The 23,980-nt window shown below is 40.6% G+C and overlaps 1 protein-coding gene across 1 annotated transcript; it reads right to left on the reverse strand.

Annotated features, from left to right (window-relative positions):
- Positions 1-17,281: 17,281 nt before the first annotated feature.
- On the reverse strand, positions 17,282-19,762 carry TMEM229A (transmembrane protein 229A). Its single transcript, XM_030297084.1, has 2 exons — positions 19,404-19,762; positions 17,282-19,245 (listed from the first exon to the last, which is right to left on the reverse strand). The coding sequence occupies exons 1-2, from the start codon at positions 19,760-19,762 to the stop codon at positions 18,162-18,164; spliced, it is 1,443 nt and encodes a 480-aa protein (XP_030152944.1). The 3' UTR covers positions 17,282-18,161.
- Between the last annotated feature and the right edge of the window lie 4,218 nt (positions 19,763-23,980).

The raw sequence follows: 23,980 nt of genomic DNA on the forward strand, positions 1-23,980 counted from the left end.
AACCTCACCCCATTCTGAACCACAAACTTACAAGGTTGTTAGGCACCTTTGGTCTTTAAACACACACAATATACACACAGCCCTTTAAAAGAGGAGGGAAGCCAGCATCTGGCAAAATGAATGTGTAGTAAAATTAAAAACAGGAAAAATAAATTATGCCAGCTATTTGTTTTAAACAGAATACAGTAAAGTCATGGGGGAGTTTTTACACGTGGCAACTCTGTCAGTCTTAACACTACTACATTTTAAGACAAAAATATTAGACAAAAATATGAAGATAATCATGGGGATATAACGTACAGCATGGTGACTGTATTGCATATTTGAAACTTGCTAAGAGACTAAATCTTACAAGTCCTCACCACAAGATGTAACTTGTAACTATATACATGTTAACTAGAGTTACCTAGTAACTCCTATGTATTTACAATATAAACAGATAGTGAATCATGTTGTACACCTGAAACTAATATAATGTTGTATGTCAGAAAGAAAGAGAAGAAGGAAGGGAGGGAGGGAGGAAGAGAAAGAAAGAGAAGGGAAAGAATGAGGATGACACAGTGTTTCATCTGGCACATGCTTAAGACTAAACATTTTGCCATCCCAGCCCCTCCAATCCTTCCTCTACCACACCCACGAAGTCTCCAGAACCTACCTTCCAAATAACTGTCCTGTCCACTCTGCCACAGCCTTACTCAGACCCTCAGTATTTCTTACCTGGATTATCACAGCGACCTCCTGGTTTCACTATTCTCCCCCACTGCTGATCAGACTAATCCTCTAAAATCCGTATCTGCTTACAGACAGTTCACTCTCTCATTTCGATTAAACATCCATAGGATAAATCCAATCTTGGCGTAGAATACACATCTCTAAATAGCCTGACCCCTATTCTGGCCTTTTAAAAAAAATTTTTTTTTAAATGTTTATTTTGAGAGAGAGAGAGAAAGAGAGAGAGCACGCGCAAGTGGGGGAGGGGCAGAGAGAGAGGGAGACACAGAATCCAAAGCAGGCTCCAGCTGTCAGCACAGAGCCTGATGAGGGGCTCAAACTCAGGAGCTGTGAGCTCATGACCTACTGAGCCACCCAGGCGCCCCCACCCCGATTCCAGTCTTACCCTGTAGCCACTCCTACCGGATTCTCTGCCTCTCTACCTCTGATGGGAGTGTCTCAGCTCTCCATTCCCATCCCAGTCAGGTGTCTATCCATATGCTTGATGAAGGACAGAATTTGTTTGTGAAGGATGCAGCTACCTACTTCCTTGTGGTTATAGTGAAAGGGTACTTAATACCTACTCTCATCAATGAACTTGGAAGGACAGCATAATTCCAATCAGACTTTAAAGGAAGTCTTAACAAGCATGGAATTTTGAGATAAATAAATGTATCATTTATGCAGGTTTCCTTTGTTTTAAGCCTAATCCCAATAGGTAAAAAATATACTTAAAAGTATCTATTTTTTACATGAAATTTATTGTCAAATTGGTTTCCATACGTGCTCATCCCAACAGGTGCCCTCTTCAATACCCCTCACCCACCCTCCCCTTCCTCCCACCCCCCCATCAACCCTCAGTTTATTCTCAGATTTTAAGAGTCTCTTATGGTTTGGCTCTCTAACTTTTTTTTTCCTTCCCCTCCCCCATGGTCTTCGGTTAAGTTTCTCAGGATCCACATAAGAGTGAAAACATATGGTATCTGTCTTTCTCTGGAGGACTTATTTCACTTAGCATCACACTCTCCAGTTCCATCCATGTTCCTACAAAAGGCCATATTTCCTTCTTTCTCATTGCCATGTAGTATTCCATTGTGTGTATAAACCACAATTTCTTTATCCATTCATCAGTTGATGGACCTTTAGGCTCTTTGCATAGTTTGGCTATTGTTGAGAGTGCTGCTATAAACATTGGGGTACAAGTGCCCCTATGCATCAGCACTCCTCGATCCCTTGGGTAAATTCCTAGCAGTAGTACTGCTGGGTCATAGGGTAGGTCTATTTTTAACTTTTTGAGGAACCTCCACACCGTTTTCCAGAGCAGCTGCACCAGTTTGCATTCCCACCAACAATGCAAGAGGGTTCCCGTTTCTCCACATCCTCTCCAGCATCTATAGTCTCCTGATTTGTTCATTTTAGCCACTCTGACTGGCGTGAGGTGATATCTGAGTGTGGTTTTGATTTGTATTTCTCCGATGAGGAGCAACGTTGAGCATCTTTTCATGTGCCTGTTGGCCATCTGGATGTCTTCTTTAGAGAAGTGTCTGTTCATGTTTTCTGACCATTTCTTGACTGGATTATTTGTTTTTCGGGTGTGGAGTTTGGTGAGTTCTTTATAGATTTTGGATACTAGCCCTTTGTCCGATATGTCATTTGCAAATATCTTTTCCCATTCCGTTCGGTTGCCTTTTAGTTTTGTTGATTGTTTCCTTTGCCGTGCAGAAGCTTTTTATCTTCATGAGGTCCCATTAGTTCATTTTTGCTTTTAATTCCCTTGCCTTTGGAGATGTGTCAAGTAAGAAATTGCTGCAGCTGAGGTCAGAGAGATTTTTTCCTGCTTTCTCCTCTAGGGTTTTGATGGTTTCCCGTCTCACATTCAGGGCCTTTATCCATTTTGAGTTTATTTTTGTGAATGGTGTAAGAAAGTGGTCTAGTTTCATTCTTCTGCATGTTGCTGTCCAGTTCTCCCAGCACCATTTATTAAAGAGACTGTCTTTTTTCCATTGGATGTTCTTTCCTGCTTTGTCAAAGATGAGTTGGCCATACTTTTGTGGGTCCAATTCTGGAGTCTCTATTCTATTCCATTGGTCTATGTGTCTGTTTTTGTGCCAATACCATGCTGTCTTGATATTACAGCTTTGTAGTAGAGGCTAAAGTCTGGAGTTGTGATGCCCCCCGCTTTGGTCTTCTTCAATATTAAAAAGTATTTATTAAGAAGGGCCTCTGAGCATTGGAATTAAGTTAGATGTGGCCCATGGGTGGTGGGGACAATGGGGAGGAAAGAGAAAAGTACTGTCTCCTACACAACAGAGAAGCCACAGCAAAGGCTAATGCTCTTGGTTAGTGTGGTTTATGGAATAATTTTTCATCCCTGATAAATCATAGCTAAATCTTCCTCTCTAGGGGTTCCTGGCTCAGTTGACTGAACAGCAGACTCTTGATTTCAGCTCAGGTCATGATCCCAGGCTCATGGGATCAAGCCCTGCTTTGGGCTCTGCCTTCAGCATGAAGCCAGCTTGGGATTCTCTCTCTCTCCCTCTGCCCCTCTCCCCTCTAGCTCACACCCTCTATCTCACTCTTTCTCTAATAAATAAAGTGAAAAAAAATTAAATCTCCCTCTCTAATTTGAAGCCAGTTTTTAAAGGGAAGTGAATTGAAGAGTTAGTTTACACACTTACATGCTCAATTTACAATTTACCTACACAATCTCCCTGCACAAATTTTGTATCACCATTTATTTGCTCAATAAAAGAAGAATTCAAGGAGGACTGAGCACAAAAAGACAAGATTAATCTAAACCTCCATTTATCTGGATGCCAATAGGGACTGACCCCACAGGAGAGGGTCATTTGTTAATCAAACAGTAACTGATCACGGTGGGGCCCAAGTGTTTGGTACCATATCTAGCTGAGTAAATTCTACAGACAACACCTAAGAGGGAGAAGGGGGCAGGGAGAATAGATGGCCAACAACAGAGGAAAGCCTTTAAAAAGAAAGAGATTAAGGGTATTGGGTAGCGGGATGGGCTAAATGGGTGAAGGGCATTAAGGGGGCACTTGTTGGGATGAGTACTGGGTGTTACATGTAAGTGGTGAATCACTAGATTCTATTCCTGAAATCATTATTACACTATATGTTAGCTAACTTGGATTTAAATTTAAAAAAAATGTGATAAACTACTGATGTATACAAAAAAAAAAAAAAAGAAGAAGAAGAAGAAAAAGAAGAAGAAGAAGAAGAAGAAAAAGAAGAAGAAAGAAGGAAGAAAGAAAGAAAAATGAAAATAACAACAACAACAACAAAAAGAGATTAGGAGATTATGGGACTCTAAAAAAGCACCATCAGATATAGGGAAGGACATCCTATTGTTTCCGAACACTGATGGGCTTTCTTTACACCTTCTCCTTTCACTCTAGTCCCATACACCCACTGATAAGTGAAACTTGCACTTACACTCCTTTCCTTCTAATGCACAAAATCTTATATTTGCATTTCAACGTTTTGGTTTCCTAAGAGCTTTACGATAAGTTGATACAGAGGATTTTGCTTTAATTTCAAGCTTATACAGTTTATTTTTTCCATTCTTTTATTCTCTCCTAGTGTCCTCCCAGGTTCATAAGGAGCATAAGAAATGCAGTGGTAAGAAGAGCTTCTATAATGCTAAGCTCAGGTCAGACGTGCAGCTGTATCTCCACCTGAAATCACTGCCTGTTTTGTGTGACAGTTTTGTTTAGATAAAGCCATGATTTAAAGCACCAAGCTCTTCCAAAAAACAGTGTATGAAGACTGGAAATTGCAGAAGTGTATTGCTGACACTTACATGAAAGAAACTTACAGAAATTCCCACAAAAGAGAAGAAAAAATTATCATGGATATTAAATAATGAATAAACATAAAATAAGGATGATACCTTGTGTTTATAGCTCAATGCAACTATAAAACTGAAACACATCTATACATTAATATAAAGCAAACCATAAAACAATAACAAAAAATAATTTAATATGATGGATGATATAGCTTTGCTGAAAGTCAACTGCAGGTATTGGGTCTATAATGGGAAGATGTAGCTCCTGATATTGTCCTCTAAGTTTAGCCCTTTTAGTGTAGATATTGAGCGGTATGGACACTGGGGTTAGGGAGATAACGTAGAAGATTCTTATAGTACATTCATTCCTGTTCCCTCTGGAGGCTGAGGGAATAGAAAGGAATTAATGCAAATGACAAGTTCAGAGGAGTTTCTTGACTTTCTCGACCCCTCACTGCACATAAGGTATGCAAGAAGGAGGAATCCAAGCCACTCCTAAATTTTGAGAAGCTGTTTGAATACTATTGAAATCGCGGGCAAAAGCCATGCTTTTCTTGCAGAGTTACCAACAGTAAGATGATCAGAGTGAACCATGGCATAGGCTGACTGTTAGTTGATATATTTAGGGCAACCTTTTCCCAAGTGTATTTTGTGAGAGGCCAAAACACAAAACAAATGTTCTGTTGGCCCGCACTGTTACAGAGTAGAGTTGACTATCAAATTATTTATCAACATTTATCTGCTTTAGTGAATGCGCCTATTCAAGAAAGTTTGGTATTGGAAAAGAAAGTGGTTTTGTAGAAAGGCCATTTTGAATAGCTCACTTCAAGCGCTGACCTTTTCCATTTTGAGAAGTTTCTATTGACCTCCTGAAATGATTTGGGGGCAGTAAGTTGACGCTTGACAGAATTTCTTACCATTAAATTAAACATATTAGCTCCAAAATATGGTTTGTGTTGTAAAGTTTAAAAATCTGGAGTTTATTTATCTGCGAAGATTCCACCTAGCTGCCTCAACGAGAAGTTTTCACTCAGACTATTTCTAGTGTTTTGGGAAGGCTGATAACTTTTTTTTTTTTTTTAATTTTTTTTTTTTTCAATGTTTATTTATTTTTGGGACAGAGAGAGACAGAGCATGAACGGGGGAGGGGCAGAGAGAGAGGGAGACACAGAATCGGAAACAGGCTCCAGGCTCTGAGCCATCAGCCCAGAGCCCGACGCGGGGCTCGAACTCACAGACCGCGAGATCGTGACCTGGCTGAAGTCGGACGCTTAACCGACTGCGCCACCCAGGCGCCCCGGCTGATAACTTTTAACACCAAGGGTGACTCAGAGGATGTGTCCCCTTACTGTACTGTGCTTTAATTGAAGAAAGAACATACTGAACATTTAAGCTGCAAACAGTTCCTAGGAGATCACCTTTCCTTCTGATATTGTGTCTAAATTGCCTGATTTGCACGCAGCTTCCAAAGTAATATATGATTTTCTGGATTAAAAAACATTCTTTCCTTTGGCTAAAAAAACCAAAATACCTTGTTATTTATGTTTTCGATTTTATGCCATCAAAAGCAAAGCATCACGTTGGCAAGCATATCTGGAGTTATTTATAGATCATCTAGAAATAATATTAGGAATTCATGTTCCTGAAATGGAAATGAACACCCTATAGACTTAATGGAAATGTGATTACCCAGCAAAAGTTGTAATACATTGAAAACTGATTTTGTACTCTCGAATACCATTGGTCAACTATTTTAAACACCAATCTTAAAATATATTGTATGAAATTAAGTGAATTGGCTCTGAGTAGCATTGCCCTTTAAAGCCTCTGTGTCAACTTGCAGAAAGTCCTGGAGACACAGTGTCTGCGATCCAATGTTTCCAGACAGCTAATTTTCTGGGTAAGAAGTAGACTCTGGAGAAAAAAAATAAAAATGGGGAGGTGCTCACTTAGAAATCTGTGTATAAATACTAAGAAAGGTTAAGATTAGGCATGGACAAAATAGAACTTATCTCTAGAGAGAATAAAAACCAGTGATGATTGATTTATGTAACTATGGAGGGATTAAGCAAACAAGATCGTCCTTTTTTCAGAGTCTTCCCCCCCGCCCCCCAAAAAGTCATACTGCCTTGGACTTTCTGAGAGACTGATGCGTTGCTTAAAAAAATGCTGAAATGGAGTTTCATTCCTGTTCCTGAGTAGCTGGGTGGCAGATAGATTTCAATGATTTCATCTATGAGCTGTAGATTAATAATAATAGTAATAACAACAACCACCACCATACAGGGTCATTGTGGGAATTAAGAGAGAATATATGCCATGGACTGGATTTATCCACCTCCCCCCACCCCCACCTTAAGTTAATATGTTGAAGCCCTAACCCCCCATGTAACTATATCTGGAAATAGGGCCTTCAGGGAGGTAATTAAACTTAAATGTGGTCATAAGGTTAGGACCCCATCTTGAAAGGATTAGTGTCCTTATAAAAAGAGACAACAGAGTCCTTGCTCTCTCTCTGGCACGTGAGGACACAGTGAGAAGGCAGCTATTTGCAAGCCAGGAAGAGACCTCTCACTAGAAACCAATCCTGCTGGACTTCTAGCCTCCAGAACAGAGAAAGTGAATTTCTTCTGTTGTTTGAGCCAACCAGTCTATGGTGTTTTGTTATGGCAGCCAGAGCTGACAAATACAATAAGGTAGGGTTATCAAGGGGAGGATCCATGTCAGACTTGCTTGGTTTTTTAATACCAGAGCATTCTCAGTGCCCTTTCTATAGTAGATACTCAATAAATTTTTACTGAATGAACGAGTACACAATTGAATCAAAATTACAAAAGTTAATCAATAGACATGAATTTGAATTCTCTTTGAGTAGAACTGGTTTCAGATGCTTTCTCTGGGTTCTTTATTGTATTGCATAAATTGGGCAGCAGGTACATTTCGTGTAATGCCAATCTGGGTTCTTTTTCCTTCTCTACCTGTCCCTTTTCCTTCACCTCCTCCGTTTTCCTCCACTTACCTAGGTAGGTTTTTAGAGAATGCAGCTTGGGATCCAGACTGCCTGGGTCCATATCCTGGCTCTACTGCCTGCGGCCTCAGGCAAGATGTTTAACTCCTGCATGTGCCAGTAATAGCGTATGTAAAAATGCAGATTATTATAGTACCTATGATTGGGTTGCTGTGGAAATTAAACAAACTGATACATGTCATGCTTAGAAAACAAATGGTGAGGGAAGCCTGGGTGGCTCAGTTGGTTAAGCGTCTGACTTCTGCTCAGGTCATGATCTCACGGTTCATGAGTTTAAGCCCCGCGTCAGGCTCTGTGATGACAGCTCAAAGCCTGGAGCCTGCTTCAGATTCTGTGTCTCCCTCTCTCTCTGCTCCTCCCCCACTCACACTCTGTCTGTCTGTCTCTCTCTCACAAATACATAAACATTAAAAAAAAATTAAAAAATGAAAACAAATGGTGAGCTCTCATCAAGGTTGGTAGTTATCAGCTATTCCTAATCATGCTGTAATAAGACCTTATATGCCTTTCCTCTTTTGTACCTTCAATCTCTGTCCTGGTTCCTTCCCACCAACATTTTATATATGCAAAAACATCCCAATTTAGAAGATAAAAATTGTTCCTTGAGCCCTTACCCCTCTTTGGCTACAGGCCAGTCCTTTCCCTCTACTTTATAGCCACTTTTAAGACAAGTCACATATGCCATTGTCATCATTTTCCCAAGCTGCACTCAGTATATTTCAGTTGAACATCCTCCTATCCCTGCCTATACTCCCCCATCCTGAATATCTTGGAATACAATGGTCATTGATTCTGTTTTTCATTTGCTTTAATTTCAAGTGGAGTTGGATACCAAACATATCCTCCTTCTCCTTCTCTCTTCTGTTGTTGGCCAGACCCCATTCTTTGGCTCTCCTGCCTATCTGACCATTTGTCCCCCCATCTCTTGAAGGTTTCTTGTTTACACTGGCTTTCAGACGTCCTCAAGGCTCTGAGTCTACATTCACTTCACGGCCAACTGCATCCGTACCTCTCCCTCTACCTGCACAACCATCCTATCACCACCCTCTGTCTGTTGAGCCTCTTCAATGTCTCTCAGATTTATGCATGTAAATCCATCTCCACCATCAGTCCTGGCCCAGCCAACCATATACCCCTCGCTGTTTTTATATTACAGCCTCATAACTGGGTTTTTCTACCTTTCATCTTGTCCTCTCTTGGTTTTCATTCAAAAATGCAGAGTGGATCAGTTCTTTGTCTGCTTAAATCCTCTAAGTAACTTGTCAACACCCTCAGGAAATGGTCCCCTTCCTCTAAGGTACCCACAAGGTTTCCAGACCTGTCTTCTGCCCACCTTTCTGACGTCAGCCCTCACTCACCCCTCTACTATTCTCCTAATCCAGATTCCATGGGTTTTGAGTTACTCAGTGTTCTGATACTCACTTTTGCCAGGACTTTGAGCATCCTAGACCCTCTTCCTAGAGTCTCCCCACTACGCTTTCCAGTCCAGGTGGCTTCCCTGTTATTTCCTCCAACAGCATCTTTCTGTAACACAAACTTTTGTTTTCAAATCTGTATTCTTTGCTCCATAATAAAGAGAATTATCTATGTCTTATTTACCTTTTACCACAATACACATTTAAGTATTTGTTGAATAGGTGAATGAATGAATTCTCCTCAGTTTTCCTTATGCTCATTTTTAATCCTTTGGTCCAAATATTTTGATCTGTATGATAGTTAATTTTATGTGTCAGCTTGACTGAGCCAAGGATGCCTGGGTATCTGGTCAAGTATTCTGAGCATTTCAGTGAGGGTGTTTGGGGATGAATTTAATATTTAAATCAATAGACGGGGTAAAGCAGATTGTCCTTCCTAATGTGATTGGGCCTCATCCAATCAGTTGCAGGCCTGAATAGAACAAAAAGACTGACCTTCTCTAAATAAGAGGAAATTCTTCTTGCCTCACTGCTTTCTAGCTGGGACATTGGTATTTTCTTGTCTTCAGACTCAAATTGAAGCATCAGCTCTTCCTAGATCTTAAGCGTGTCAGTCTTGAACTGAAACTATACTATTGATTCTTGTGGTTCTTAGGCCTTTGGGCTCAAACTAGAACCTGTAATATTGCCTGTGCTGGGTCTCCAGCCAGCAGACTCACCCTGCAGGTCTCAGAACTTGTCAGCTTCCATAACTGTGTGATCCAATTCTTATAATAAACCTCTTTGTCTATCTATCTATCTATCTATCTATCTATCATCTATCTATATCTATCTATCTAGATATAGATCTCTTATTGGCTCTGTTTCTCTGAAGAACCCTGACTGACAATCTGCCAATAATATTTGGAGTTGGAAATATAGCAAGAAGTGAATCAGATACAAAGATAATAAAACATAAATGTTTACCACCTGCCACTAGCAGCAATTTTCTAAATATTACTAATTTTGAATTTATTTATTTATTTATTTATTTATTTATTTATTTATTTATTTTTGAGAGAGAGGGAGAAAGCGTAAGTGGGGGAGGGGCAGTGAAAGGGAGAGAGAGGATCTTAAGCAGGATCCATGCTGCCAGTGGCAAACCCAACACGGGGCTTGATCCCATGAACTGAGATCATGATCTGAGCCTAAACCAAGAATCGGGTGCTTAACCGACTAAGCCACCCAGGCACTCCTGAATTTTATTTTTTATTTTCATTCAAAAGTTGCCAAAATCCAGAAGGTCATCGTCAAAAACAGTGAAAATCAAGAGACATCAATAAGCTGCAAATTGAGCACATCAGTTTTTAGGGAAGTGTCTTGCATTAATACATACACTGCCCGTGAGTTCATGTGCACATCAGTTGTTTTTAATTCGTATTTCCAAAAGAACATTTCAAACTTATGTTCTCTGAACAGCCTACAAGTTTTAAAAATCTATAATGTAGCTAAAGCCTCTTATAAAGAACCACCTGAGTTCTGCACTTGACAAAAGTAGTTGCTGAACAGAAGAGGGAAAAATTGAGAGATTAAGCAACTCCTACCTTTTTTCTAGGCACATGGTAAGTCTTGTGTATGTTCCATAAATTAATGTCCTGTTGAAATCCCAGTTGCCACCTGGCACATTCCTGATTCCTGTTGCCACTATTGAATTGTCTGGCATGAGAATTCAGATAAGTTCATCATCACACCAACAAAATCTGAGCACCTGCTCTGTGCTAGGTTCTTTGCTAGGTGGGGAGAAAACATGAAGAATAACATATGCCTGCTCTTGGAAGAAGAGTAGGAACATAGAATGAAGAAAATGAAGAGTGAATTCAGTGGTAGATTCTCTGGTCTTTACTCTATTTGCCTTCATTTCTTTCTCACTCACCTTTAAGACAAATCATGGTGTTTGGGAATAGCACAGATCCATGCCAATTATTTTTATACGAATGTGCAGGTGCATAAAGGGATCACTGGCCAAATGGCAGTTTACAGGAAAGAGATTTAGGGTATTTAGATACATGAAAATACAGTTGGAACAATAAAGTGGTCTGAGCTGCTAAAAAAGCTAACAGTGCTTAATGTTGTTCCCATTTGCAGAAATAAAGTGTCCTGATCAAAATAGGCAATAATTTCCCAATTGTGTACTTTATTATCTATTGCTGAAAGATTTTGGATATTTAGCCTGGAGTAAAACAATTAAAACACATCTGGGAACTTTCTTCAAACCTTTGGTCCTCTTCTATGAATGACAAATTGGAAAAATGTGTGAAAATGACATGTGTGTCTTATTGTTAAGAACTTTCCAGCAACTAAAACTACAGAACGAAGAAATGGATTGGCCTGGGAGATCTGAGTAAGTACAATAATCTCTATCACTGGATGTGAGCAAGAATACAGTGGAAGGACACCTGTAAAAGATGATTTAGAAGGAATTATTCTATTGTTTGCGAGTTGAATTAGATGACTTTTAGTTCTCTCCTCGAGCTTTGAAGTTCCATGATTTCAGATTTTAGTAAGTTGTAGACTGTTTACCTATCCCGTGGGTAGACACTCCAAAGGCACATTATTAAAATTCTTATAGCATGTCCAATAATATCACTACACATGCACACAAAATCAATTCAGAAATTTTGTTGAATAATTATTAACGCAATAAAGGGTACACTTTGGTACTCGATCATACCTACGGTACGTGGCATTTCACAAGCTTAGCTTTTTCTTTGTAATTCAAATTGTACATGATATAAAGACTAAGAATACCGTTTATAATCTGAATTACTTTAGCCACAGAAAAATAATCCATGGGCTCTCTATCCCTTCCACTGTATCTTCTATTTCTGTCTTTTTTATTCTTTTGTTTCTGTCTTCTTTTGTTTGTTGAAAATATCATCATTACGAGTAAGTGCCATGATAGATTTTGTTAAATGCTTGCTTTTAAGTACTTGGGATCTGAGTACTTGCTCCAATGTACCCCAGGGAACGCTTTGTCCATTCATTGTTTCTAATAAAAGGTTAAGACCAAAATAGTTCTCCTTCAGAAATGTACAAGAGCATATTTCATTTAACTTTGGTTCATAAAAGTTAGTGGAAATAACTACTATGATGTAAACTTTCTGCATATTCTTCTCAATGTTATTTTTCTCCAACAACTACTTTTCAAATATTTAAAGTTCTGAATCTGAGATCCTGTGAGACTAGCTCAATTTTTATCATGGATATTAATAGTATGTCAATAAAAGATCTCAGATGTAATATAAATGCCTGTTGGTATCCCATCAAAAGTGGGGCTAGTTCTCTCTTTAATATATAATTCTCTTTTTTTGATTGGGACAGTTGATCTATGACATCTTTCATCCTTCCTGACTAGCTACTTGCTTCTGTGACTCCTTTGGCCTCTCAGTTTCTTTCTTTTTATTTATTTTTAATTTTTTAAATATTTATTTATTTTTGAGAGAGAGAGAGAGAGAGAGAGAGAGAGACAAAGCATGAGTCAGCAAGGGCAGAGAGAGAGGAAGACACAGAATCTGAAGCAGGCTCCAGGCTCTGAGCTGTCAGTACAGAGCCCGTCGCGGGGCTTGAACCCACAAACCATGAGATCATGACCTGAGCCAAAGTCGGATGCTTAACCGACTGAGCCACCCAGGACCCCCTCAATTCCTTTCTTAATGCAGCTGTTTAGGTCAGTCAGAGGAAGCTACCAGGAAACTCCCTGGATGTCCCTACCAGTTGACATCCTGAGCAACAACCAAAGACAAGACTTTTTCTGGGTCCAACCAGATTGAGACGCCAGTGAACCAAGCAGGGTCCCTTACTATTTAATCTTCTACTCCTCTACCTGAAGGCAATGTTTCTTTTTTTCTTCTTTTTCTGAAGTAATGTCAATTACTGTCAAAGTTCTCAAAGCCCAGCTGCTTAGACTCTGTGAGGGAAGCATCATTAGAAAAGATATAAGACCATATGTATCACGATGAAAGAATGAAACATTGATTATTTTTTAATGATGAGAAAATAGTCTTATAAAATGTTTCATTGCAATACACCAGCAGGATGAGTGATCTATAGCTCCTGAAAGCTTTGAAAAGCCTTGTTCCTTCACTGATAGACAGTGAGGTTTATCAGCTCAGCTGTTGACAGCTTACCCCGTATTCGGTCTTTGCATGAAAAACATAATTAATACTGCCTTGAATAGTCCAAGCTGAGTTGAGAAACCATCTGTCAGAGATGTTGTCAGAAATTCCTGCCTTGGATGGAAGGCTGGATGTTATTAACACTTATGGTTTCTTTCAACCCTTGATTCTCCTTAATCATGATAAAGATACACTTTTTCTAAATGGGAAAGTTGGTCCATGTGATGTTTTGATTCTATTGGAATTGTTAAAAGATGAAAATAACATCTTTCTGTAAGTCAAAGATCATTCCCTTACTCTCACCCTCTTTTTCTCTCTAACGATTGTCTAAGAATTGACCATTTCTGCAGAGAAATTTAAAAATTGAGGGGAAAAAAGTCTTTGTGTTTATATTATCTTTGTATTAAGAGAAAAAATCTCTAGGGAAAAACTTCTCTATACTCATCCCAGGTTAATTTATAATTTGGGGTGCTAGTGTCTGGAAAGCCACTGCCTATGTGACAGCTTCATGCTTCAATGTTAAAAATCAGAATGGGGCCAATTCTAGTGAATAGAGGTCCACACAAACAGTTGCTGTTTTTGTTGGTTCCTCTGGTACCAAGTCTAAGAATAGGAAAAAAAAAAAAAAAAAAACTGGCAACACAACAGAAACCATCTTTTCCTTCAGCATAAACTGAGGCATGTGTTTGATGGAGGGAGAGGAAGAGTGTTTCTTCTTGCTTTCCTTCAGTAAAGGAGCTTAGTTCCATTAAGCAATGTTGGAAAATATATTGGAGATAGTATATTTAAAATTAATTTAAAAGGTAACGTCTTTTTAATGCCTTTTAATATAAACAAAAATTGATTTTATTAAAATGCTTTCAGATATTACGATACAATGATTTATCACTCCAAGTCTGGAGCATAACTTCCTTTCCAAGTATATTGATTTTTAAATGTATTTGGGAAGTGGGAAAAGAACCAGAACAGTCTACCAAAATTCTTCACTCTTGCACTTAAACAGAACCAGGTCCATTACGTTAATGGAGTCTATTTCAAAACAGTACAGAAAAATTATTTTTTCAAAAGGATAGAATTAACAACTAGAAGTGTTTCTTAAACAACAAAGGACAGGTTATACTTTTCTAAGCTGTGTTTTGCTGAGTTGAAACGTGAAATGTCAAACATTGATAATGTTCAAAGTTAAGTACACTGAGTCATTGAAATGTCTGAAATGTTGAAATGGATTATCAATGTTATTGGAGTCTTTACAGAACCTAGAAACTTCTATGTTCATTGTTAACATGAAAAATGTAAAAGGTTCTATTTCTCTCTTTAGATTCAGTGCCTAGATAGAATTGACTTAAAATTTAAAGCACTTTTAGAAGAAAATTTCAGGGCTGTAGAAGTTAAATATGGGGCAAAAACCATACTTGTCACTTTCCCCCCATGTTTTCTGTTAAGGACTTAATAGATGCTAAGGTGTTTAACTGAACTCAGAATAAATGTCTCCGCAAAAAATTGCATTTTAATTGTTGGGCTGTTTAGCTCTTACAGTGATGCTCATTCAGGACGCTATGTTAAATATGTAGCAGTAATTGTATGTGTTTTTCCTAGCTTGTGGTATAAGATATTATGTCTTTTGGTGTAGTATTCTTATATCAAGATTATCTGACTTCAAATAAAGAACTCATTTCAGAGTGCTGCTTGAATATAAAGACTATCATCTGAGGATTAGAACTAGGCTGATTTTCAGTTATGCATCTTGGTATTCGCTCCATTGTTATTTTCCAGGGAATAAAAGGGCAACATGAAAAAGCGGATTTGTTACTGGTGCCTGGCTTTGATGCGTCTTCCCCTGCACCTGTTAGTGGAAGGGAAGAGCGATACAAATTGTAAGGTGAAATCCACAGAAGATCCAAAATCCGAGGGGTCCGTAGAAAGAGGCATGACAGTGTTGCTGTTACGAACAGATGCTGGAGTACGGTGTACTTGGATTCAAGTCTAAATATTCAATAGCTGTATGTATGACTTGGGCAGTTACTTAAACTCTGCAGTTTGGAGTTTCAGGGTCTTCATTTGTAAGAGGAGATTTGCTAGAGGTTTATGTGTGTGTGTGTGTGTGTGTGTGTGTGTGTGTATACATATATATGTATATAAACCTACACTTAAGATGTACATAATATTTTATATGTATGTATTATTTTATATATGGGTACACATTTACTTAAGATTATATATATCTTACTTAAAACTATATATATTTACTTCAGATTATATATATCTACTTAAGATGTATATACGATATATATTCATTTAAGATATATACATGGATATATACATATATTTACTTCAGATTTTATATATATAATAGAGCAACAACATCTTGGCAGATGGTGTTACTTAAATACTATTATATTGACCTGTCACTTCTATAGCTGAACGGCTAATAAGTTAACAGAATTGATTGATGTGATGGTTCTTTCCCTGTTTTTTCTTTGAAGTTTCAGTTACAGCAAAATGTCAATTAAGAAATTGAGTAAACATGTAATGAGATGCCCTACAGCAAGGTGCTGAGTTAATAGTCAGAATAATCACTTCCTGAATACATATGAATGAAGTCTTTGTAGAACTAGCCGAGGGGCTGTTAATGGGCTTTTGTTTTAGAGATGATGGATTGATATTCCAGGGATAGGCCTGATGGGAACCCTCCTAGCCACTGCCTCTCATTGCCTAGTACTAAAACAGTAGCCTTGCAAAGAAGTATAGCCTCAAATTTATCAAAGCACTAAGCTTGAGATTCATAAGGACAGAGATTTTGTCTGTGTTGGGTTATTGCTGTATCTGCAGAATATAGACAAATGCTTTGCAAATAGTGGGTGCACAATAACTATTTCTTGAATGAACTGAATGAATGGAAACCTTGACCTTTTCTTTAAAAGAGGATTAACATGGGGTGCCTGGGTGGCTCAGTCGGCTACACATCCAACTTCAGCTTGGGTCATGACCTAGAGGTTCATGAGTTCGAGCCCCATGTCAGGCTCTGTGCTGACAGCGTGGAGCCTGGAACCTACTTCAGATTCTGTCTCCATCTCTCTGCCCCTCCCCTGCAGATGCTCTGTCTCTTTCTTTCTCAAATATAAAATAAAACACAAAAAAATTTTTAAAATAGGATTAACAGGCTTTCTTTCTCACCTCTTGACAGATTTCTTACCCCAAGAATGCTGGTAAGTAGGAAAGCAGGGATGAGGAGTAGAGTGCAGGAGAGGATATGAGTGCAAACCTGTACATTTAACAAGTATTCTAGAAGCCAAGGATGTGGTTAAACATTCACGTGAATGTGTGGTGTGGAGTGGTGCCACACTTCACTCAGATTCCGGTGTGTGTGTCACATTTGTATTACAAATATTTTGCTCAGTTTCTGACTAACTTTAGTGTCCATACTTAACACTTTGTCCACGCCAAGGCTTTCAGAAATCCTTTATGGCCAAGTGTCATAAGCTGACACTTTTACTTTCTGCAAACACTTAGCTTACTTTCAACAGCTGCTCTTCAACTTTGACCAGCTAAAATATTCAGTGTGACATGGTCCATTTCACAGGTAGGGTTGATTATCTTGCATTACTTATAAGTTACCTTGCATCCTCAGAGAATGGATTAAAAAATAACATTCTCAAAATTATTCCTGAAAACCATCTAAATACATATTCGTTTTTACTACCATAGCAAACATTTTCTGAAAACAGAAATAAGCCCCTTCCATAGTACAGATGAGCTAATAGTTCAAAGCAGAAACTATTCATTTGTACACACTGTAAGTTTTTCTAATTACCTTTGTAATAAAAACTGAGAAGGTATTAGTCATCCTTCGCTGAGCCACGCTCAATTCTACTTGTCTTTTCTCACTATAATAAAAACAACAAACAATCTTAAAGTACATTATTAATCGATTAGACATGATTTCTTAAAATGGTTTTTATCATCTCACTTAACTTTGGAGCTTCCAGACATTAATAACGAGTCACCATAAAGCTATCACGGATTTATAATGCACATTACCACATCAAGGTTTGGCCCCAAAACTCTGTGGGCCCAGAAGCAAAAAGAAAGATGTTTACAAGTGGGCCGTGGCAGAAGTACACTGAAAACACGTATCTGTGGTCACGGTAAACAATTAGGCCAAAGGTGAGTATAATGAACATTTAGGTTCATTTTATTCCAAGGAATCGTTTCTAGTCTTGAAGCTCCATGTAGCAAAAGTCCTTAGGGTTAGAACACTATTGAGTGGTATAACTTTGCTTGGACTTTGGGCATACAAGGTAAACATTTTACAACAAAAATTTACAGCCATAGATAACATAAAATCTAATCAATGTTAACACACTTGGCATTTAAGGCTAATCCACATTGGAAAACAATCATTTCCAGGATGGAGATCAAATATCTTAACACAGTGTCACCTGTCTGAGTTTAAAAATGTATCCATAGGATGTGTTTTCACATTTGTCAGTTTCTTTTTCACTTGTGTACTAGAGGGAGGCACTTTAAGAGCTATTAACTGTAGTTTTAGAAGTACAAGATACTGAGTTTCAGCAGGGATTGGTAAGTATGGCAAGGAATTAAAATGAAATTGGATTAAAAAGAAAGTAAACAAACCATTAAATCAGAAAATTTTGCCAAATCTTGTAAAGATCACTGATTTCTGATCTGAATAACTCCTCACTTAAAAAAAAAAAATTAGTAGTTATCACCCACCTACGCCCCAAAAAGTGAACATACTACAGGTTCTGAAGTTAAGGTATAATGGTTTTACTGCTTGGGCTTGTAAGGGGTTTTCAATATTGATAAGCACTTTATGTCTTGAGCAGTATTTTGAAATATTGTATTATTATGCATAGGTTCCAAAGTGTCATAAAAACTAAAGGGTCCAATAAAACCTATTGTAAGAATTTAGTAAAACGTATAAAAATTAAAAGGCTAAAAAAACCCACTCCGTTTTAAACGTGTAAAAGTAAATCGAATTGCTTCGTGGGAATCCGGTGACTTTTGTTCTGTTTTGTTTTGTCTCATTTGGTCGGTAGGTACTGCACCCGCCACAACACGTTGGAGAGTAGGTCCTGGTACACACTAAGAAATATCCAACCAGGTAAATACATCAGGGTGATGAGGCCCATGAAATTGAGCGGGTAGTGAGAATAGTCCCAGGAACAAGCACCGCACATGCGGAGTCCCAGACCCCAGGACAACTCCCACACATAGACGAAGATCACGTAGATGGGCACCCGCTTCCAAGCGCTCCAGCCACGACTGCAGTGCAGGTGGAAGTAGAGCTTTTCCACCACAAAACTGCAGCTGCCATAAATAAAGAAGGACCAGAGCGACGTGTGGCCGCTGGTGGCCCCGTCTCCCTGCCCCAGTAAGTTAAAGAAGAAAGTGAAGAAGATCTCATCCAAAAAGCCGTGCATTCCGAAGAAAAGAAAGCGGAGCAGGTCCGGCAGCCCCTGACCGGAGGCTCCTCCGACGCCCCGAGTGTCTCGGGGTAGTCGCCTCCGGCCACCTGCAACCACAGGGGCCCGGGCGCCCAGAGGGGCGGGGGGCGCGCCGGGCCGATGCTGCGGCTGCTGCCGCTGCTCCGGCTGCCGCCGGTACCGCAAGCGCAGGAAGCGCTTCAGGAACACATGGCAGTGGTAGAGAGCCAGCACATACTGCAGCGCTAGGTCCAGTGTCCCCGGCGCCGCCGCACCCCGCGGTCCGCTGCGCAGGCCGAGCAGCAGCGCCTGGCCCGCCAGGGTCTGCAGCGCCACGTGGGCCGAGGGGTAGAGGAGAAAATTGAAGAGGAAGGCGCTGGGGCAGCGCCGCTGCTGCAGGTAGACCTTCTCCAGGGCGAAGTGGGTGAGCGAGTGCAGCAGGCAGCGGTAGGGCGAGGAGAAGCCCAGCATCCGGAGGTCCGGGCTGCTAGCGAAGCGCCGAACCGCGGACACGAGCACGTCCAGGGTGATCCCGTGCATCCCGTAGAAGTAGAGGCGCATCCAGGCGGGCAGCGCAGCGCCGTCCGCCGGCGCTTCAGCAGTGGACAGCGGCCCCGGGTTGCTGGCGGCAGCCTCGCCTCCCCGCCCGCCGGGGGCCCCCGGACGCCGCGCGGCGCCGCTTCTGAGAGAAAGAAAAGAGAAGACAAGAATAGATGAAAGAAATGGGATAGGGAGGGTGAAAGCGCGCAAGAGACAGAGACAGTCGAAGGAAGAAGAAGAGCAGATGAAGGGTGGGGAGATGAGGGGCGGAGGGAGGAGACAAGAGAAGCACTAACGGACGCTGAACGGAAAGGGGGGCGCGAAGGGTTGCTCCGTAGGCCCGCGGGGCACGGTGGCAGCCGCAGCTGGTGCGCCCCGGAGACGCGCGGGCCGCCCGGCTCGCGCAGTACCCCCGCCGCGGCCCCACCGCGCCCTGCCCTCCGGTCCCGGGTGAGGTGCAGCCGGCCGGCGCCCGCGCTCACTTTGCGCGGCCTAACGCGCGCCGCGGCCCGGCGAGGGGCGGTGGCGCTGGGGCTGCAAGGAGAAATGCGGAGGCTGCTACAAACCCCGTCTCCTCCGCGGCTCAGCCCCGCCGCCTCTGCTGCAGCCTCTTGGAGCGTGAAGCGAGCAGTGACACCCCTTCCACGGGCCCTCCCCATGCCCCTCTCCGCCTGTCTCAACCTCTCCCGCCTCGCAGTGCCCCCTCCCCGCTCCACCCTCCGAGCAGATCCCGCGGGGTCCGCAGGAGGAGAAGGCCGGGCCCTGCTTCTCCGCCCCCTTCCCCCGCGCTCTGCACCCAGGTCCCCAGTGGTGCAAGAGGCGTTTGCTCGGGCGGAGGCAGGAGCGGAGAAACACCTAACAGGTGTGACCGCGAGCTGATGGGCACTCCCTGTATCGCGGAAACCGGGGCCAGGGCCTGGCTGGCAGAGGCCAATGGCCTAGTGCCACAAACCAGAGGCCGGGCCTGAGACCAAACTGTGGCGCTGTATATTTAATGTTCTAATTCAAAGCCAGCTGTGATCCAGCCACAAAGAATAAACACGAGTGGGTGGAAACTCTCATGCCAGGGACAGGCTCAACAAACCCGAGGGACAAGTCTCAGGTAGCAGGCTCAACAAACCAGCCGCAAAACCAGAGATAAGGTTAGTTGCCCAAGTGACTGAGCAAGTACCATGAAGGGAAATAATAATGTTGTTAAAAAGCAGAGTTCAAATTTAAACATCTTCATGAGCACTTACTATATACAAGATGCTAAACACACTGGGAAAATAGAAGGTTGTGAGATGTACTCTCCAAGAAGTGTATAATCTAGTTGATATGACAATAATCTATCATGCATGTCACAGGGCTCCTGGATGGCTCAGTTGGTGAAGCGGCTGACTCTTGATTTCACCTCAGGTCATGATCTCATGGTTTGTGAGATCGAGCCCCTCATTGGGCTCTGCACTGACATCCGGGAGCCTGCTTGGGAGTCTCTCTCTTTCTCTCTCTGTCTGCCCCTCCCTTGCTTGTGCTCTCTCTCTCCCTCTCTCTCAAAATAAATAGACTAAAAAATATATTATTAACAAATCTATCATATCTGTGTAAAGCCTACTTAAGATTATTATTAATAATAACTACTTATGATCGGCTAGTTGTACCCTAGTTTCCCCTTATCTGCAATTTTGCTTTCCACGGTCCAGAAGCAGATGATGGCCCTTCTGACATATCACCAGAAGGTCAGTAGTAGCCTAACATTATGTCACTCTCCTCCCTCCCTCCCATCACACCGGCATTTTATCATCTCACATCATCAGGAGAAGAGGGAGTATGGTACAATAAGATATTTTGAGGGAGAGAAACCACATTCACATAGCTTTTATTATAGTATAATGTTATAATCGTTCAATTATATTATTGTTGCTAATCTCCTACTGTGCTTAATTTATAAATTAAACTTTATCATAGGTAAGTATGTACAGGAAAAAACATAGTATGTATAGTATATATACTCAATACTATGGAGTATATATTCAGGCATCCATTGGGGGTCTTGGAATGTATCCCCTATGGCTAAGGAGGGGGGGACTATTATACATACCAACAAATACATTTCTTTGAGTTATTATTTTACTATAAAGACTCAATCCTGGGCCTAACTTATCAGATACTAAAAACAAATGCATAATTGCTACTCCAGCAAGGGATGATAGCATAAATATAGCCATTCAAACATGCATACACTGATTTACTATACTAGAATTGTTTTCTAATAGTCAATTAAACTTCAAGGGCTCAGGTCATCTATTTATTCTAATTTTTATGTTTTAAAAAACTATTTATTTTTGAGAAAGAGAGAAAGTGAGCTGGGAGGGGCAGAGAGAGAGAGAGAGAGAGAGAGGGAGACAAGAGAATCGCAAGCAGGCTCTGTACTGTCAGCACAGAGCCCGATAAAGGGCTTGAACTCATGAACTGTGAGATGGTGACCTGAGCGAAAACCAAGTTGGTCACTTAATGGCTGAGCCACCCAGGCACCCCATATTTCTTCTAATTTTTCTTAAAGATGCAAGGGAAACCTTCAAAGGTCTAATTCTATATTTCAGTCTCATTCATCCCAGGGAATGTAGGAAAATCTTTTGGATTAAACAAAAAAATTAGATCTTCAGTTTCTGTATTTTTACCCTAAGCACTTAACAAAATTTGTGTTTTGTGTACCATACATATCTTATAATTATTCTATGTTTTTTTTTTAATATTTTTGTCATGGCCTCTCCTTCATTACAACACTTCAAAATATATGAAACACTAACTTTTAAAAAAAAGTAGAAAAAAAGGATAAAAGGAAAAGTGTTTTAAAAAGGCATGAGAAAAAGGACTAGAAGAAAGCTCATTGTATAAATTGCCATTAATTCTTTCCACTTATTGCCTCGTTTTGAAAAATGAGTATATTTTACCATTCTGAAAAGTTAGCCCACCAATGATACCAGTCTTTGTTTCTGCTTTATCATCACATTGTTCTTTTGTTTTAAATGCTTCATCGCTGGGTTTCCAAAAGGAAAACTGTAGTATGGCTTTAATGATCCGCGATAATTTTACAATTTACGATCCTCACATCAAAATGATCATAAAATGCTAAAGGCATTTTTGTGTTGGTCTTTGCTACTGCAAACATTAGATACATCTGTAAACCCAGAAACTTATTGGGAATTGGTGGGCGTGAGGATGAGGGGAGTTTAAAAGTACGGAACAGGAATCTATAATAAAATAACATCAGTTTGAGATTCCTTAGGTTAGAAAGCAGCCATTCAAAGAATGCTTTGAAACACTGTTCTTCATGGAAAACGGTCTTCTTTGACCTCAGGAGCTATGAAGCTGTCTGAGTAACCATGTCTGTAGAGATGTAACAATTCATGTGGAGCCAACGCTAACCTTACTGGGCTGTCGAGGTTGGCTCCAAATAGGTGCAGACCTAGGAGCCCAGTAGTTCCTGTGACCAGGGGGAGATATGCGAATAAGGAGAAGGGCCCTTTGGAGGATTATGATAATCTTCAGTGAATTGTTGCCTAGTGGCCACAGGGTCCTGACTGTAGTCTTTTAGATATATGGAATGCCTGAGACATTTCACTGCATACCAGAAGAACTAAAGGAAAGTGCATGGAGAGCACAGCATTTAGAAGAAAGCTTAAGGGAAGTCCAATAGGGTACGGTATGAGCGTAATGACAGAGGAAACAGTAAAAGGCAGCAGCCACATTAACAGTAGATATAAAAACCTTTCTTTCTATGGATCAAATTATACACACACACACACACGCACACACCCCTCTTATATACTATAATCATCAGACTAAGAAAGAGGACATCCATCCAAGAAGGTTTGCAATTGCTGAATGCTGGCTCCCTACAAATACCACCAAAATAACCTGTTGCTAAGGCAAAACTGAGTTTGTTGCTTACCATGGTAAGGGAGCTTTCTTCCTTGACAAAGATTTAAGAGCATCTTGGAGCAGGAAGGATAATGTTGGACTATTTATGAAATTTTTGGATTTGGATTAAGATGAGTCTTTCAATACAAGGGCTTGATTAGAATTGGGTAATGATTATGATATAATGGTTTGGGACTGGGGGACATAGCAAGATGGGTGTTTTGAGGTGAGAGTTTCAAAAAATGTTGAGAATAAATAATAAACTTCTATCTCTCTGGTCTAGAGCTTCCTAGAATAATAAAGTTGTGTTGATGAAGACAGTCGAAGTCATGTTCATGAAGGCAATCAAACAATAATGGCATGACCATATAGATAATAAGCTTTGAGGGATATATGATTTTGGGTTTGCACAGTCTAATGGTAAGGACCAGTTGGCATTTGAGGAGAATAATTTGAGTAAGGACAAGTAAAAGTAATGAAGAAGCAGACTGACGTTGAGTTTAGCTAAAATGATGCTCATCCCCAGTGGAGGGCAGAGGAAGGGAAAGAGGTTGATTGACAGTTTGATAAAAACACAGCTGTGTAAACTCTTTGTATGCATATGGCTATAGTTTCATATATTCTTTTTAAATTCCTTTTGTTATATACTACAGTTTTAAATTAAAGAATTCTTTTTTTTTTTAATTTTTTAATGTTTATTTATTTTTGAGAGAGACAGAGACAGAATGTGAGTGGGTTAGGGGAAGAGAGAGAGGGAGACACAGAATCCGAAGCAGGCTCCATGTTCCGAGCTATCAGCACAGAGCCCGATGCAGGGCTCGAACTCACGAGCTGTGAGATCATGACCTGAGCCGAAGTTGGACGCTCAACTGACTGAGCCACCCAGGTGCCCCAAATTAAAGAATTCTTTAAAAAAATGTTTGCTCATTCATTCATTCATTCATTTAGAGAGCATGAGGGAGCTGGGGAGGGGC

The sequence above is a fragment of the Lynx canadensis genome, chromosome A2 (genome assembly GCF_007474595.2).
Source record: "Lynx canadensis isolate LIC74 chromosome A2, mLynCan4.pri.v2, whole genome shotgun sequence".
NCBI classification, from domain to species: Eukaryota; Metazoa; Chordata; class Mammalia; order Carnivora; family Felidae; genus Lynx; species Lynx canadensis.